General features: G+C 45.0%; 1 protein-coding gene across 1 annotated transcript in view; it reads left to right on the forward strand.

Moving 5' to 3' along the window:
• The first annotated feature begins 2,461 nt into the window (after nt 1–2,461).
• Nucleotides 2,462–16,535, forward strand: part of MAU2 (MAU2 sister chromatid cohesion factor) — a 34,270-nt gene continuing 20,196 nt past the window's right edge. The window contains exons 1-10 of the mRNA XM_077332014.1: nt 2,462–2,975; nt 5,867–5,884; nt 6,467–6,532; nt 8,386–8,481; nt 10,071–10,165; nt 11,322–11,349; nt 12,930–13,085; nt 14,785–14,931; nt 15,616–15,706; nt 16,431–16,534. Coding sequence (XP_077188129.1) covers nt 2,481–2,975; nt 5,867–5,884; nt 6,467–6,532; nt 8,386–8,481; nt 10,071–10,165; nt 11,322–11,349; nt 12,930–13,085; nt 14,785–14,931; nt 15,616–15,706; nt 16,431–16,534 — 1,296 coding nt within the window. The 5' untranslated portion in view covers nt 2,462–2,480. The remainder of the gene's footprint in view (nt 2,976–5,866; nt 5,885–6,466; nt 6,533–8,385; nt 8,482–10,070; nt 10,166–11,321; nt 11,350–12,929; nt 13,086–14,784; nt 14,932–15,615; nt 15,707–16,430; nt 16,535) is intronic.

Genomic DNA, 16,535 nt, shown 5'->3' on the forward strand with positions numbered 1-16,535 from the left:
GACCAGATATGGTCATATCAACCGATAAATGTTTAACAAATTAAAAAATATATATCAAGAATTAATTAACTTCCTTTGATTCAGGAAACCCTTCTAGGGCTGTCAAGAAACCCCAGGGTTTCATGAAACCCCGATTGAGATAGCCTGGCTTATACTTTTAATAAAACTATACCTTGAATAAAATGTTGTTGGGTCTTAAAGGTACCACTGGATTCACACTTTGTTCTGCTGCTTCAGACTAACACACCTATCCACCTGAATCTATTATCATTATTATTGTTATTGTTATATTTATATTTATTTCCCGCTACTCTTGGCAAGCCGGCTCATGGCAGGTTACAGAATAAAATATACTCCCCTAATCTAGCTTCTGTAGAATGTATGTAAAGAAACTGCATCTCCCATCAGGCACATCATAGGGAGAAAAATATAAACAATAGCTATTGGATTTTATTGTTAATATATAATTTGTTTAAAATTTAATGCTGCTGATAATTTCTACAATTATTACTGGGATTAATAATACTAATTGATATTTGTATTTGTATGGTTCTCTCTGTGTACCCATTGTACCAACTTGGCTACTATATATGTGTGTGTGTGTGTGTGTGTGTATGTATGTATGTATGTATGTATGTATGTATGTGAGCCTCTTGTGGCACAGGGTGGTAAGGCAGCCAACACACTGTCTGAAGCACTGACCATGAGGCTGGGAGTTCGATCCCAGCAGCCGGCTCAAGGTTGACTCAGCCTTCCATCCTTCTGAGGTCGGTAAAATGAGTACCCAGCTTGCTTGCTGGGGGGTAAACGGTAATGACTGGGGAAGGCACTGGCAAACCACCCTGTATTGAGTCTGCCAAGAAAACGCTAGAGAAGTGGTCCCCAACCCCCGATCCGTGGACCGGTATTGGTCCATTGATCAGTCGGTACCAGGCTCCTCCTCGTCCTCCTCCTCAGCTGCTGCCTCGGGAGCTGCCCTGCCACTCTGCCGCCGGCTCACTTTTGTTGCTCTCCAGCGGCTGTCATAGCTGGGGCTCCCCCTCAACATGGCACTGCGCAGCTGCTGCTGGCAAGCGCCCCCCAGTGGGCGGCGGGAAGTCAGGGGCATGGTGGGAAAGCAAGTGGAGCAGGGGCTCAGGCGGCAAAGGCGATGTCCCTCAGCAAAAGACCCCCCCCCAGGCCTCAGTAAAATTGTAAAGCGTTGACCGGTCCCCGGTGATAAAAAGGTTGGGGACCACTGAGCTAGAGGGCATCACTCCAAGGGTCAGACATGACTGGGGATACCTTTTCCCCACAGGGGATACCTTTTCCTTTATATATATGTATATACACATACCTATATGTAATTTAGATATATTATAGCCTGTATGTAACTTTGCCATACAATAAATAATTACTATTATGTTTGTTACTTCATTATTTGACATAACATTAGTAATAAAAATAGCTGACCTTAATTTGAATCAAATGGCACCTTTACAACCAACAAAGTTTTATTCAAGGTATAAACTTTTGTGTGCAAGCAGACTACCTCAGATATAGATTGACCTTATTATGTGTTCTGTTTCCTATTCCAGACGTATTGCCGTTTTATTTTGCAATGCCCAATGGCACCTTAAGAACTACCACATTTTTTGCAGCAGAACCTTTTGGGAGCCCAGCTGGGAGATCTCCAGAGAAAGAGAGTAGACTTGACAAATATTTTTTGTTTATTAATTAAATTTCTATGCTGCTTTCCCCTGGGGCCCAGAATGGCTTACAACATATCAATACATTCCAATTAAAACATTGAATTAAAACCAATATATATATATTCAAACCCAGGAGCTCCCGTCCTCTCTCCGATGGGAGGGAGGGGGAATAAAGTGCTCGGCTGGTACAGACTATATGGCATATGGATGTTATCATATATATATATATGTAGGGACACCAGTTATTGTTGGTGTTCTAGAGTCCAGTAGCAGCAGAAAAGTTTTATTCAAGGTATGAGATTTTGTGTGTATGCACACTTCCTCAGATAATGAAATCATCAAAGTACATATATAAGGAGAGAGTAAATGAGCAGTAAATTATTGACGCTTCTGCTTATATATGTAGTCTGATGATTTCTATCACATTATCTGAGGGAAGTGCACATAACACACAAAACCTCACACCTTGAATAAACCTTTGCTGGTTTTAAAGACTTAGACTAAATGTTTGCTGTGCTGCTTCAGACTCCCTGAATCCACCTTCATAGCACTGAATTAAAAGATATGAATTAAATGCCCTTTGCCCCGGGACTACACCTCCCATGAAGCTTTGCCGAAAGGTCAAACGAACCACCCTCCCGCCCAGTTTTTGCCCAAGAAGAGGCTTTCTTCTTAACGCGCCACCGCAGCTACCGACTCAGTTTCCCAGGCCACCTTGCGCGGACACGCGCAGGCGCAGTGCCCCCTCTTTCTCCTCTCCTTAGGCTTGCCTGAGGTAAAAAATCTAAGATGGCGGCCGTGGGAGCTTCGGGCGGCTCGGCGGGGGCGGGAGGCGCTGGCGCGGGTTCGGCCGCCTCGTCTTCCTCCTCGGCGGCGGCGCCTCCGTCGCAGCCCCCGCCGTCGCAGCCGGCGGGGGCGAGCGGGGCCGAGGCCAGCACGGCCGCGGCGACGACGACCACGACGACGAGCGCGACCACCAGCGCCACGGGCGGCGGCGGCGGCGGCGGCTCCTCGGCGTCGTCGTCGTCGTCCTCGGCGGCGTCTGGCGCGGGCGGCTCGTCGTCGGGGGCGTCGGAGTCCTGGTACGTGGCGCTGCTGGGCCTGGCCGAGCACTTCCGCACGTCCAGCCCGCCCAAGGTGCGCCTCTGCGTCCACTGCCTCCAGGCCGTGCTGCCCCGCAAGCCCCCCGCCCGCGTCGAGGCCCGCACCCACCTCCAGCTCGGCTCCGTCCTCTACCACCACACGCGCAACGGAGAGCAGGCCCGGGGGCACCTCGAGAAGGCGGTGCGTCGCCCGGGGAGGGGAGAAGGAAGGGAGGGAGGGAGGCGGTGGGGGAGGCTGCGTGGCCTCTGCGGGGAGGGGGGATCCTGGAAATGGGGGGGGGGGGATTACGCTGCAATATTCGTTCATGACCCTTTTCAGGCCCGTTTTTCTCCAAGGGGAGCTCTAGGCGGTTTGCGCCGTACTGCGGAACAAGTGGAACTAAAGCTGGATGGATCCTGGTGTCGACAAGGGAGTGTCGCTTTCATCTTGTGGCAGCAAGGAGAAATAGAAGAAGAGTTTGGTTTTATACTCTGCTTTTCTCTCCCCGAAGGAGTCTCAAAGCGGCTTACAATCGCCTTCCCTTCCTCTCCCCGCAGCAGACACCCTGTGAGGTAGGTGAGGCGGAGAATCTGACACAGTTGATCTAGGAGAGCAGCTCTAACAGGACCGTAACTGACCCAAGGTTACCCATCAGGCCTCGTGTGTCTCAAAGCTGTTTATGATTGCCTTTTTTCCCTCTCCCCGCAGCAAGCATCCTGTGAGGTAGGTGGGGCTGAGAGCTCTTGAGAGAACTGACTCCCCAAAACAGGCATCCTGTGAGATAGGTGGAGCTGAGAGTTGTGACAGAACTGCTCGTGAGAATAGCTCTTATGGGAATGTGACTGGCCCAAGATCCCCCAACTGACTACATTTCGAGGAAGGGGAATCAGACCTGGCTTGCCAGATTAGAAGCTGATGCTCTTAACCTCTACTCCAATTCAGGCCTCATCTAGAATTTATTCCAGGGAGAGCTACCCAGGAGGTACTTGGACTTTTCTAGCGGTTTGGGTGGCTGCTGAAATCACTAGATGTCATTGAAACCAGCTTCCTCTGTTGGTCTGCAGACCTAGTCTCTATCTCCACAATGGAAATAGTAAATGATCAATCAGTTGGCTGGCTGCTGCATCTTATTTCCATGCCCACTTCTCTCAAGGGTCAGGTCATCACTTCTAGGGTTCCTCAAAGCCTGAGAAATATTTCAGGGATTCCTATGTGATCAATAGGCTAATCTATGCAGTATTTTGTTACCAAACCTCAGGTGGTTCTACTATTTAGTGTAAATGTTTCAGTTATAATTTGGCATAAGAAACATCCTATGGATGTTCCATCTTGATGATTGTACTGACATCCACCTAGAGTCTTGGTGAAAAGGGGAGACTATAAATGGTGTTAACTTGTTAATTAAAAGTTTTGGTATATTCAAGAAATGTAAAAGTATAAAGAATTGCCACTATATCCGAGTACCAGATGGAAAGAGAGCTGTAAACTCCTTTACCCTGCACAATATTTAAGCATACCTTTCCTGGGAAGCGATGTTTGAAAGGTGCACAGGGTGAAAATAGAAAATATAGAAGATAGAAAATATGTTTTGTACCAAACAAAACAGTCTCTTTTGGAAAGGAATACTTTAAGTCATACAGCTTTTTTGAATATCAAGTGAATATGAAAATATTGAATTTTTATAGTGTATATTATACATATTGCAGGTGAATTGTCTAAAAAATAATTCTGTTTAAACAATGTGTGCTTGAAAATATGGTGTAGTTGTCTACGGTATATACAGGATTTCTGCTTTAGTACTATACATACTGTAGATTACCTTACATAAAAATGTCCATACTACACGTTCTGAGTGACTAAAAGCTTACCTCAAAGAGCATTTTGTTAATTGAAAGGGATTTTTGAAAATGATCCCAAATAGTTTCTGGGGAGAAGTGTACAAAAAGTTCTCGGGTCTTTTTGTAATTTAAAGGCTCTGGTGAGATTGTGTAAATGGGAGAAGGGCCCCCACTTGGATTATGAGAGGAGTGCTCAAGCAACATAAAACAGATTATTTTAGCATACAAACAATTCTTTAGAATATTTGGGAAATTTTACATTGTTTTATCTTTCTACAAGAAAATTGCCAATTACATTATTGAGAAGTTCTGTAACCTATGTTACAGAGCATGGATCTTAATTCTTGCTCTTTTGAGAGAGGGGGTTGACATTTAATTTGGTAGCAAATGGAATATAGTAAAATAATAATGATAGTGTTATATGTGTTATATCACTTTAAGTACAGTATAGGTTAGATGCATTCTGTAGATCCTTGAAAATATTGCCATAGAGACATGACTTAAATAGTGCAACTTGTCTGACATAGAAATCTTCATACTTCTTGAGTGTGGGGTTCCTTGTTTTAAAAATACCTCCCACATTTTCCATGAGAGGGAATATTGCATAGGAGTTTGTTTTACTGCTCCACAAATTTTCTAGAAAAATTGAGGGAAAGGTTCCTGAATGCTTCCATTCCCCCCTTCCCGGATTTCACATCACAAATTGATACATTTATCCTTAATCTAATCCCCACACCAGAAAAGGAAAAGAGGAAGAGAAAGGAGAAAAGAAAAACAAGGTAGTTCAAGTACCAGCTTTAGGTTTAAAAGAAAACATTCTAGCAACAAAAGTAGCATGTTATACTAATAAATGTACAAAGTATAGAACCTGTGACATATTCAGAAAACGGCGTGTTTGAATGGATGGAGAGATGGGGAGTGTTTTATTTGCATCTGTAATCACAAGCTTGTATTAACACAAGAGGGAAATGTTAATTAGGGATTTCTGCTATTGGCTGTCAGTTTTGGAGAATCAACATCTGAGCCTCAAAAGGATGGTGAAGGTGGGGCTGATAGGGAGAAAGCAACTGCCAAAAGGGGTTTCTGTTCTTCCTGGGTTTGCCCTCTCTCTCCCCCTTGGGTTTTGTGTCCTAGAGAAGACTAACTGGGTTGTGTTGTAGAGGAGGAGGAGCTGAAACATTGTTTTGTTAATTTGTCTGTGCTGCATTCTGTCAAATTTCAGGAATCCCTAATTTTTCTTTATCTCTTTTATAGTGGTTGATATCGCAGCAAGTATCCTTTTCTGTCTCTTGAAAATTTGGATTGTTATACTTTGAAAAGTTGTCACAGATTGCCTTAAACACAACAACAACAACTTGAGCAAACCAAAAGCTTTCAAGATCCCTTGTGTCAGTATCATGGCTTTGTTAATTCATGTTTAGATAGCTTACACTACGAATAATAATTTAAAGTACTTTAAGTGCCGGAATCTGTTGGTTTGCATGTAGATGAAATCTATAACATTTTTATCTTGTACTTATATTCCCTTACCTACCCCACAATAATCCTGTAAAGAGTAAGATATAATAACCTAGTGAACTTCAAGGCTATTTAGGCATTTGAACACAGGTCTCCCCATTAATTTGTGAGACTCGTAACTATGATATCACCATCTTTCTAAATATTAGTTGAGCACCAGTTTCTGGGGGGCAGGTATGACAGGGAAGCCAAGCCCTGTGTTCCTGTACTTTTCAGTTGCATTTTCATGTGGATCATTGTAGAGCTGGGGATAGTGCTTCATATACATGAACCAACTGGTATAATGTTGTTGGGCTCTTCTTAGTGTTCCTACATTCTTAACTAGGATGCTACCAGATTCCTCAGTTTGAGGATGTCAAGTTTGAAGCAGCCAGTCTCCTGTCTGAGCTATATTGTCAAGAGGTAAGTAGAGAAAAGAGTTGGCTTCACACAGTGCCTCTTTGAACACCAACATCTTTTGGGGGGCTAGCAGCCAAAGAGAGATTTTTGATGTGGAACATCTACTGGCACGTTCCCTAAAATGGACGTGATGTCTGTCATGTAGATGGACATGATGTCCATCATCCTGCTGCTAGCCACTGTGTAGCTCCAAACGGCTGCTGAGTGGAGCTGCTCACATATGAAGCTTAGACAGAATGCTGACAAAATTCTAGATTTGCTTTGCTTTTAAATAGCAGATACCAGTCTGGCAGACTAAATACTGATGTGTGTCGAATTCTCACAAGGAAGAGACATTTTATTGAAATAATACTTCCTAGTCTCAAAAGTGGGAAAAAATCACACACATACCATGATTAGATTTTATTCATCTGGCTTTTCGTCCATCTGAATGAATTGCTGAAGAAACTGAAATGCATTCATTGGAAATGGCTAGTACTGATGATCCTAAAGGGAGAAAGTTCAGTTCTGATGAGGAACGTTTGATTGAAAATTGGCAACAACTTGCTGCTTGTTACTGGGAGCCAGTTTCCTTTCTTCACTTTTGATAATGGAAAGTATTTTTATTTTGGTAAATTGATGGAATTAAAGTAGCTCTCCAAGACGGATCAGTATGAGTCTGCCAGACTGCTGATCTTTCTCAAGCAACCTTATTTCTGCTGTTTAAAAACAAAACTAAAATGTCTGCCTGTCTGCCACATTTGCGTCCCACCTTTCTTTCAAGGGGCTTTGAGTGATATATGTTGTTCTCCCTCTGAGGGGGTGAGGATATCCTCTGGGTGCGGAGGAAGACACAGTAAGTGTCTTCGAGCATAAAGGAATACCTGATGATTTAATTAAGAAAATCAGGAAAATGGTTAGAAATGAAATAAATGTAAAAAGTAGTTCTAGACCCCATAAGGATAATTTTTTTTGGGGGGGGGGGGTAGCAGATCTCCACTGCCAGGCTGCAGTCGGGAGAGTGAGCCAGGAGAGATCCTGGAGAACAAAGGCAGCCCAAAAATGAGTATATTATAGTCCCTCTCCTATATGTTGGGTTGAGAGTGAATGACCCAAGATCATTTTATGGCAAAGGGGACATTTGAACTTGACTGAAGTCTTCCAAGTCCTAATCTGACACTAGCCACTAGATAATACTGGCCCCAAGAACTCTGAAGAAGAAGAGAAGACCTGGTTTTCTCTACCTGGTTTTTACTACCTGAAGGGATCTCAAGGTGGCTTACAATCACCTTTGCCTTCCACTCCCCACAACAGACACCCTGTAAGATAGATGGGGCTGAGAAAGCTTCGCGAGAACAACTTTAAGAGCTTGGTGGAACCTTCATGCAGAGAACAAGATACAGGCCACTATGCCTCATTTCTGAGTTTTAAGAAGTGTTTGGCTAGTGCCCTGTGATGCTTCTGGACTGTTAGATTGTTGGTCTACCACTAACTTAGACTAGGCGTCCTTTCCGTATTCCTAGCCCTGTTCTTTGAGTGTAACTCAAAATACCATGGTTTGTATCTGGGATTTTCTGCACAGATTTTCAGTCATGCCTCCAAACTTTGGCCTACCAGTGTTAAAAAGTAAGAAGAATTCCATAGGTGTTTACAAGGTGTTCCCCTTAAATGAGAAGTGTGTAATTTGCACACATAGAAGGGTGACGATGGTTGCTTGCGGGGTCTTGGAAACTTGCTTATTCATCCAAAATATTTGTGTTGCACTTAACTGCATCACTTGTTAAGTCTTGCTTTCCTGATATTGTTTTTTTTTCTTGCTTTAATGTTGCCCCCTGTCCCCCCAACACATGACTTGATGTCTGTCTCTCGCTTTTCAGAACTCGGTTGATGCAGCGAAGCCGCTGCTGCGTAAGGCCATCCAGATTTCGCAGCAGACTCCATACTGGCACTGCCGGCTCCTCTTCCAACTTGCAGTAAGCTTGTTTTGGACACTCCCTAAAATGGGTTAAATTATAACAGAACCATTTTATTGGGTGGGTAGTCATCTGCAAAGTATTCTACAAGGTGGAAGGGTGCACAGGGCAGTTTTGGCCAAAGCAGCAGTTCCCAAACTTTTGGGGGCTACCACCTCCTTGGCTCCAAGGCTACATCCCTAGTGCCCTTCCATACACACATACAAACACACCCCTCTTTCCTGGTGGTAGGTCGCCTGCAAATTTAAAACACACTGTATTGCCTACATTTCTTTTTTGGTTGCTGTGCAACGCCCATATTTTAGTCTAGGGTTGTGTGTATGTGTGTGTGTTTGTAAAAATCATTTGTAAAAACTGCTTTGGGTACTCATTGGGGAGAAAGAGAGATGGGGAAAGAGTGTGTGTGATAGAGAAGCAAGCAATGGGAAATCCCATGGCCAAGAGCAAGCAGGAGAATGCTTTTCCAGCCTCCCGAAGATAGAGACTTTTTGGGAAGGTTTGCCCACACTGGGTTAAGCAATTTCTGGAGATCTGGGGTGGAGCCTAGGAAAGGCTGGGTCTGAAGTAGGGAACAAATAAGGAATATGATCCTATCCACCCCATCTTCTGAAGCTGTCATTTTCTTCCAGAAGTTAAGCAGGGTTGGCCCTGGCCAGCACTGGGATGGGAGACCACCAAGGAAGTCCAGGGTCACCACTACCCAGAGGCAGGCATGGCAAGCCACCTTGGGATGTCTCTCACTAAGAAAACACAGCCACAGCAGGAAGAGTCAAACTGCTACCTCCTGCTGCCTGAAAATTCCTCAGTGCCCCCCTGGATCCTTGAACCACTCCCAGGGGGTATACCACCCACTTTAGGAATCCCTAGTCTAAAGCTGTGCTGAAGTATCTTGGTCAGAGGAGCAACCCCCAGCACAGAGACACACAAACTAGAATACATTGGCTAATGAGACACATTGTATCTCTTCCACTGTAAATTTGTACCTTTAATAATCTTGTCCTAGATTAGGAAATGCAAAGAAACTCCACCTAGTTCTTAAGACAAGGTTTCACGTGATCTCAATTGTGAGAACTGGCCCAGAGCTTCAATAAAGTGTTGATTTGAAAGACTAGATTCAAGCGGGTAGCCATGTTGATCTGAAGTAGCACAACAAAAATAGAGTCCAGTAGCACCTTTAAGACCAACAAAGATTGATTCAAGGCAGTGCTTGCACTCAAAAGCTCACACCTTGAATAAATCTTTGTTGGTCTTAAAGGTGCTACTGGACCCTGTTGATTTGAAAGACTGTTTACATCTCTATCAGTGCAATCCTAATTAGGTCTGCTCTGAATCCTACTGAAGTCCCAGGAAAAGTGTTCTTAGGATTGCTCTGAATATCTTTTGCTAGTTATGGTTACTGGGGGGGGGGGGGGGGCTATAGCTAACTATCTCACTCTAGCATTAAAACCTTGCACTGGCCAAGTGCAAAATGTTAGCTGGTAGTCAATTGCCTGCTTTGTAACGGTGCCATTAAGTCACATGATCGGCTGGTCAGCATTTTGTAATGGGAGCAGGTATGTGAGTGTATGCTTCTCTTTTTCTTGGTTTAGCAACTCCACACGCTTGAAAAAGACTTAGTGTCAGCCTGTGATCTTCTGGGAGTTGGAGCGGAATATGCTCGGGTGGTTGGGTCAGAATACACAAGGTAGGTCCTTTCCCACGTGTTCAGGATTCTTTAAGATCGCATGAAGCTACATCGCTGTCCATATAGCACTCATGTTACTGAGGCAATCTTCCACATATTACTCCCACTGTGAATTTTATACTGATGAGAGAAAACAATAATTACTCCCCTGCTTAATGCAGTTTAAGCACCTGAACAACTTGGAATGCATGCATTTATTCTTGGTCAAATTCTTACAAGAAGATTAAAAGGCTACTGTATTGTAGAAAATAGATCTCAAGTAGGGAATTAGAGTGATGATGATTTAAAGATTTTAAAATGATGTAAATGGTTGTTGATTTTAGTGCTTTAACTGTTTCATCTTACAACTGTCACTTTCCTGTCCGCTGTTGTCTTTTAGAATTGATTCTAGTGGGAATTTCTTTTATTGCTGAGTTATTTTGTAGATGTCTATGGTTGGTCTTTGACTGTAACAATAAACTTGCTATTGTTACATGTAAGACCAAGTGGTAAGTTCTGATATATGCTTTAAAGCAGGGGTAGTCAAACTGCGGCCCTCCAGATGTCCATGGACTTCAATTCCCATGAGCCACTGCCAGCAGCTGGCAGGGGCTCATGGGAATTGTAGTTCATGGACATCTGGAGGGCCGCAGTGTGACTACCCCTGCTTTAAACATATCACTGTATCTTAATTCTCATCATGGCCTCATCTGTATATTTACTGTATAGAGAAAGGAGATTTTCCTATGAAGATAGGGAACCTGCTAGGTTTGCAGGACAATTCTAATCCTAAAAGTTACTCCAAAGAGAACATTGTCTGCGTTTTCCATTATTACTGGTTGTTCTTTTCTCCATTTGTGAACCAAGCCCTAAACCTTTGTTTTGTTAAATTTGAGGTAGCCTGTATTTTACCCGGCTTTCCCTGGCATCTTCTGTCACTGGGCAGCCCCTAGATTTTGCCCATGTTGGCTCAGCATGAGTCTCGAACAAGCCCTTCTCCTTGGCACAGTGAAAAGCAGAGCTCACTGATTCTGCTCTGTTCCATTCTGGGTTTTCTGGCATGGCCACCAGCAGTCTTTAAGTTAGTGGATTGAAGAGTTGAGTTTGGTGCTGCTTGCTATACAACACTGGTTGTTTTAGTTACATTAATGTATTATTCCTTTTTTCACCCCTCCAGAGCACTGTTTCTACTCAGTAAAGGCATGGTAAGTGTGGGGGGGGAGGGTCATTTTTTTAACCCTGATTTCTGTTAGCTTAGAAGACTGTGAGCAAGGTTTGTCCTGTTTTAACTATTACTGTGGAGCAGAGGCACACACAATGTAGACCGTGGTCCTCTGGTGGACTGCTGGCCAATGTTCCCTCTGATTCCCCCCCTCCCCCAGAGAGGAGCAGTTCACATCCTGATTACTGTTGTAATCTTAAAATGGGCCATGGACAATGCACTGCCCAGTGGGGCTCCAGTCTGCTGCTGAGCGGGGCTTCCTGTGTTCATGAACTTAGGGAACACTGCTGCTGGTCAGCCTGGATGAGGAAGCCCCAGGAAGAGGAAGAGAGTGATCAGCCCCAGGAAGAGGAAGAGAGTGCCTTTGAAGACACAATGCCTGGGGGCGTGCACATGCAAAAGGGGGCATCCGAAATCTCGAATGCAATTGGATTTGACTGCAGTAAACTCTTCCCTGTGGAGTCCTACAGCTGTAGCAATGAGAGCCAGATTGGCAATTGTTTAGAACAGGGGTAGTCAACCTGTGGTCCTCCAGATGTCCATGGACTACAATTCCCATGAGCCCGTGCCAGCATTTGCCAGCAAATGCTGGCAGGGGCTCATGGGAATTGTAGTCCATGGACATCTGGAGGACCACAGGTTGACTCCCCCTGGTTTAGAAGACTGGGCGAGAGTTCTCAGAATTCCTTGAAGAGAAACATTTAGGGGCTCGAAACTCATTGGACTTCTAAAGATAAATATCCCCAATCTGTGGTGGACCTCTACACACTTTCTTGATGTTGGGATTCTTACAGAATCTAGTGGGCATTGATTTGGTCCTGCATATTGCTGCTCATGTTCTTCAGACTTGGAATCGCTAATCTCAGCTTATTTGTCCTTTGATTGTTTGAGGTTCTGAGTCAGCTTGCAATCTCCTCTCCCACCCCCCTCCTAAACCAGCAGGTAGATGAGTTTTCTTTATTCTTGGGCGTTAGGATCCTGGGTTTTAGGCTTAGAAAGCTACTCCCCTTCCCTGGTCAGATTGACAGGTAGATTCTACTTAGTTGCTGGATCTTGGTCTTCCTTCCACTTCACCTTGTGACTTGAGCCAACGTGGAAGTATGTTGTCTCCCAAGAGAGTACAGGGCTGCTGGCGCAACACATGAACTGTGGCTCCTAGTCCTCATTTTTAGGGCCATTCAGCCACTTTGGTATGTCAGCCTCTTCCACAGCTAAGTTCAAAGTTGAGAGTATCCATAATGGGCTAGGTTAGAGTCCAGTAGCACCTTAGAGGGCAAAAAGGTTTTGAAGATATGAGCTTTTGGGAGTCAAAGCTCCCTTCATCAGATACAAGGAATGGAGTTCTTATATCCATTTCTACTTGAATCTGATAAAGGGAGCTTTGACTCTCAAAAATCTTGTTTTTGGGAGCTACTTGACTCAGATCTACCTGTTTCACTGTAGAATACCCTCTGAAACCCTCTTCCAGATGTGTTCATAAAGCCGAGCAAAAATACTGAGGATGCAAGTGAAGCCTGTTAAGTTTTGTGTTCTTAACCATGACCTGTTCCTTTTTCCTTACAGCTGCTTCTCATGGAGAGGAAGCTGCAGGAGGTGCACCCACTCCTCACTCTCTGTGGGCAGATTGTGGAGAACTGGCAAGGAAACCCCATCCAGAAGGAGTCACTGCGGGTATTCTTTTTGGTGCTGCAAGTGACACACTACCTGGATGCCGGCCAGGTAAGCAGTTGCCCTGAGGCTGGAGTTTCTCTTGTGTACTGCTGTTCAAAAGACAACCTTTGAAGCAGAGGGGGCCAGTAAACAGTTTGGAGGCTAACTGTCCCCGGCAGCTTTCTGTGGCCCTGCCTTTGTGGGAAAGAAAAAACAGACACAGGTGAAGGCTCACAAATGAGGAGAACCAGTGTTTTCAAGCTGTAAGAAATTGACTATACATACATTTACTTATCTCTATTTTGTATTTAAGCCTTCCCTATGCTTTACCAAGCTTGTGCTTTTATAGCTTTGCGAACTATTTTAGAAGAAGAAGAGTTGGTTCTTATATGCCTCTTTTCTCTACCCGAAAGAGTCTCAAAGCGGCTTACAGTCACCTTCCCTTTCCTCTCCCTACAACAAGACACCCTGTGAGGTGCGTGAGGCTGAGAGTCCTAATATCAGTGCTCAGTCATAACAGCAGTGGTAGTCAAATTGCGGCCCTTCAGATGTCCATTGACTACTATTCCCATGAGCCCCTGCCAGCGAATGCAGGGGCTCATGGGAATTGTAGTCCATGGACATCTGGAGGGCCGCAGTTTGACTACCACTGCATAACAGCTTTATCAGCACTGTTGTGAGCCCAGCTGGCTGCATGTGGGGGAGTGCAGAATCGAACCCGGCTCGCCAGATTAGAAGTCCATACTCCTAACCACTACACCAAACTCGCTTTATGTAGCTGAAGTATGAGTTTGAATGGCAAAATACATACGAGATTTGAAAGAGAGAGCTTTCCCACCTTCCGAAAGATTCTTTCCCTGGAGAAATCAGATTTTGGCCTTCTCTGCTTTCAAGCAACCTGTCTCTCTTGTGCTGCAGAATAGACTGGACTCAGTGGGGAAGGGCTGTGGCTCAGGGGTAGTGCATCTGCTTGGCATGCTGAAGGGCCCAAGTTCAATCCCTGGTGTCTCCAGTTCAAAGAATCAGGTGACACAAAAGACTACTACCGGAGGCTCCGGAGAGCTGCTCTCTGTCTCAGTAGATAATACTGACCTTGATGGATCAATGATCTGGTTCGGTAGAAGGCAGCTGCATGTGTTCAGTGTGTAGGCCAGGGGTAGTCAAACTGCAGCCCTCCAGATGCCCATGGACTACAATTCCCACGAGCCCCTTCCAGCATTTGCCACTTGGACCTGGGATTCCAAAGTTTCCAGTGTGGGGGACATTTGGGAGTCAATGGCCTGCCGTGTGGTTGCACTAAGGTATGAAGCTCGGTAGGCCAGACTCTCTTTGCCTGCGTTGTTGCAAGACTGAATATAATGGGCTGAGGGATATCTTGTACACTGTCCTGAGAGCCTCGGCAGAAGGGGTGGGGGATAACAAGATGTAATAAAATACTGATAATGCCTCTATCCCACCCTTCCATCAAGAAGCTCAAAGTGGTGTGTATGGTGCCTTCCTTGCTTCCTCAACAATAACTATGTGAGTTAGGTTGGAGAGGCTGGCTTGGAGAAGGGACCTTTACATTGTTCATTTGATTTTTCCATGTTCTACATATTTCTAAATCCTACGCACTATGCTAGAGACGTTGCTTTCCCCAGCATGTGCACTCAAGCACCTTCATAGCTCTGGATATGGTGTATATTGCCAGGCACCTTTTTGTTCCTTGCCTCTGGGCATTTTTAACCAGCCAGTGGCAATTCTTTTCTGAGGCAGTTCCTCCCTGCAGGTGAAGAGTGTCAAGCCATGCCTGAAGCAGCTTCAGCAGTGTATCCAGACCATTTCAACCCTCCACGATGATGAGATCCTGCCAAGCAACCCTGCGGATCTGTTCCACTGGCTGCCCAAGGAGCACATGTGTGTGCTGGTCTACTTGGTGAGTTACCTTCCTGTGTCTTGTCTAAGCAGACTTTGGGTAGGCCAGGCCAGTCTCCTGAGTGGCTCCTGCAGAAGTGTTGTAGAGTGTGCATGAGGAGGTCCATTTTGTGTATCTGCATGTGCCAATGGGAGAGACTGAACATTCATTCTTTGTGTGTACAGTGTACATTTGCCTGGACTAAATTCTCCCCCCCCCCCATTTCAACCCCTTAGAAATAATTTCTGCTTGCCCTGGTCTTGCCCCCTGCCTACACCAGTGAAAGCCATGTTGTCTTTTTGCAACATATGCTGAGAGGTTTATGCTGATGGAGCTCCATTCGTGTACACTGAAGTTCCTAGGCTCAGTCCCCAAAGTCTCCAATTCAAGGATATTGACTCACAGGTGTTGGAAGGAGTCCTTCTGGGCTTGATACCCCAGAAAGCCACTGCTGGTCAGAGGAGACAGTGCTGGCCTTGATGGACTGCTAATCTGACTTGGGAGAAGGTGGCACCCTAGGTCCACCTGTCCCATAAAAATTCAGTTTAGCATCAGCTGCCACTATGGAGGTGTGCAAATTCTAGTTATTTTGGGTGATGCTGGAGTTGCACCTGTGTACAGGGTGGGTTTCACTTGCTGTGGGGGAGAGCCCAAAGGCCTCTTACTGTCCACCTGGCATTGATGAGTTCTGGTATTTCCTGACAGGTGACAGTGATGCACTCTATGCAAGCTGGCTACTTGGAGAAGGCTCAAAAATACACTGACAAAGCGCTTATGCAATTGGAGAAGCTCAAAAGTGAGTGACGTTTTTAAAAATTAGGGCGGTAGGGGTGTGTGACTGAGTATTGGGTTGTGGTGGGTACCTCTTTGTCAAGGTTCTATGTTTGAACATCAAAGATACATGTTAAATTGTCCTCTTGGTGGTATATTTTGACCCTTTTTAAAAAATGCATACTCCCTCTTTAGTATTGCTTTTCAGGAGCTAAAATTCATTGTCCCAAACCACATAATAGCTCCCCTTTAAATATGAACAAACCATTACCTGCTTGCAAGCATACTCTCTTGTGGCAGCGAAGAGTATTCCTTGGTATCTATGGACCAAAGTCAGTTCATTTTTTTGGCTCGTGCCGAACAGGCATTCTGTACCTCCCTAGTGGTGGGTATCTTTCAGTCTAGTTTTCCCACAGTCAAGAGAGACTGAAAGAGATTTTATGTGTGTGCAAATGACTGGGGAAGGCACTGGCAAACCACCCCGTATTGAGTCTGCCATGAAAACACTAGAGGGTGTAATCCCAAGTGTCAGACATGACCCAGTGCTTGCACAGGGGATACCTTTACCTTTTCTATTCATCCTGAAGGGTGTCTAAAGCCAGCACCAGGATTTCCAAGGAACTACTTCCCAGCACTCAAGTAGGCTTCTAGTCTTGAGGAAGCCAGGCTGTCCTTTTGGATTCAGGGCTGCTGTTTTTCTCATTCTCCCCCATCCACCACTCAAGTCATGCTTGCTTGCTTTCTTCCAGTGCTGGACTGCAGCCCGATCTTATCATCCTTCCAAGTTATTTTGCTAGAGCATATCATCATGTGCCGACTCGTCACAGGGCACAAAGCTACAGCATTGCAAGAGG

The sequence above is a fragment of the Paroedura picta genome, chromosome 4 (assembly GCF_049243985.1).
Source record: "Paroedura picta isolate Pp20150507F chromosome 4, Ppicta_v3.0, whole genome shotgun sequence".
NCBI classification, from domain to species: domain Eukaryota; kingdom Metazoa; phylum Chordata; class Lepidosauria; order Squamata; family Gekkonidae; genus Paroedura; species Paroedura picta.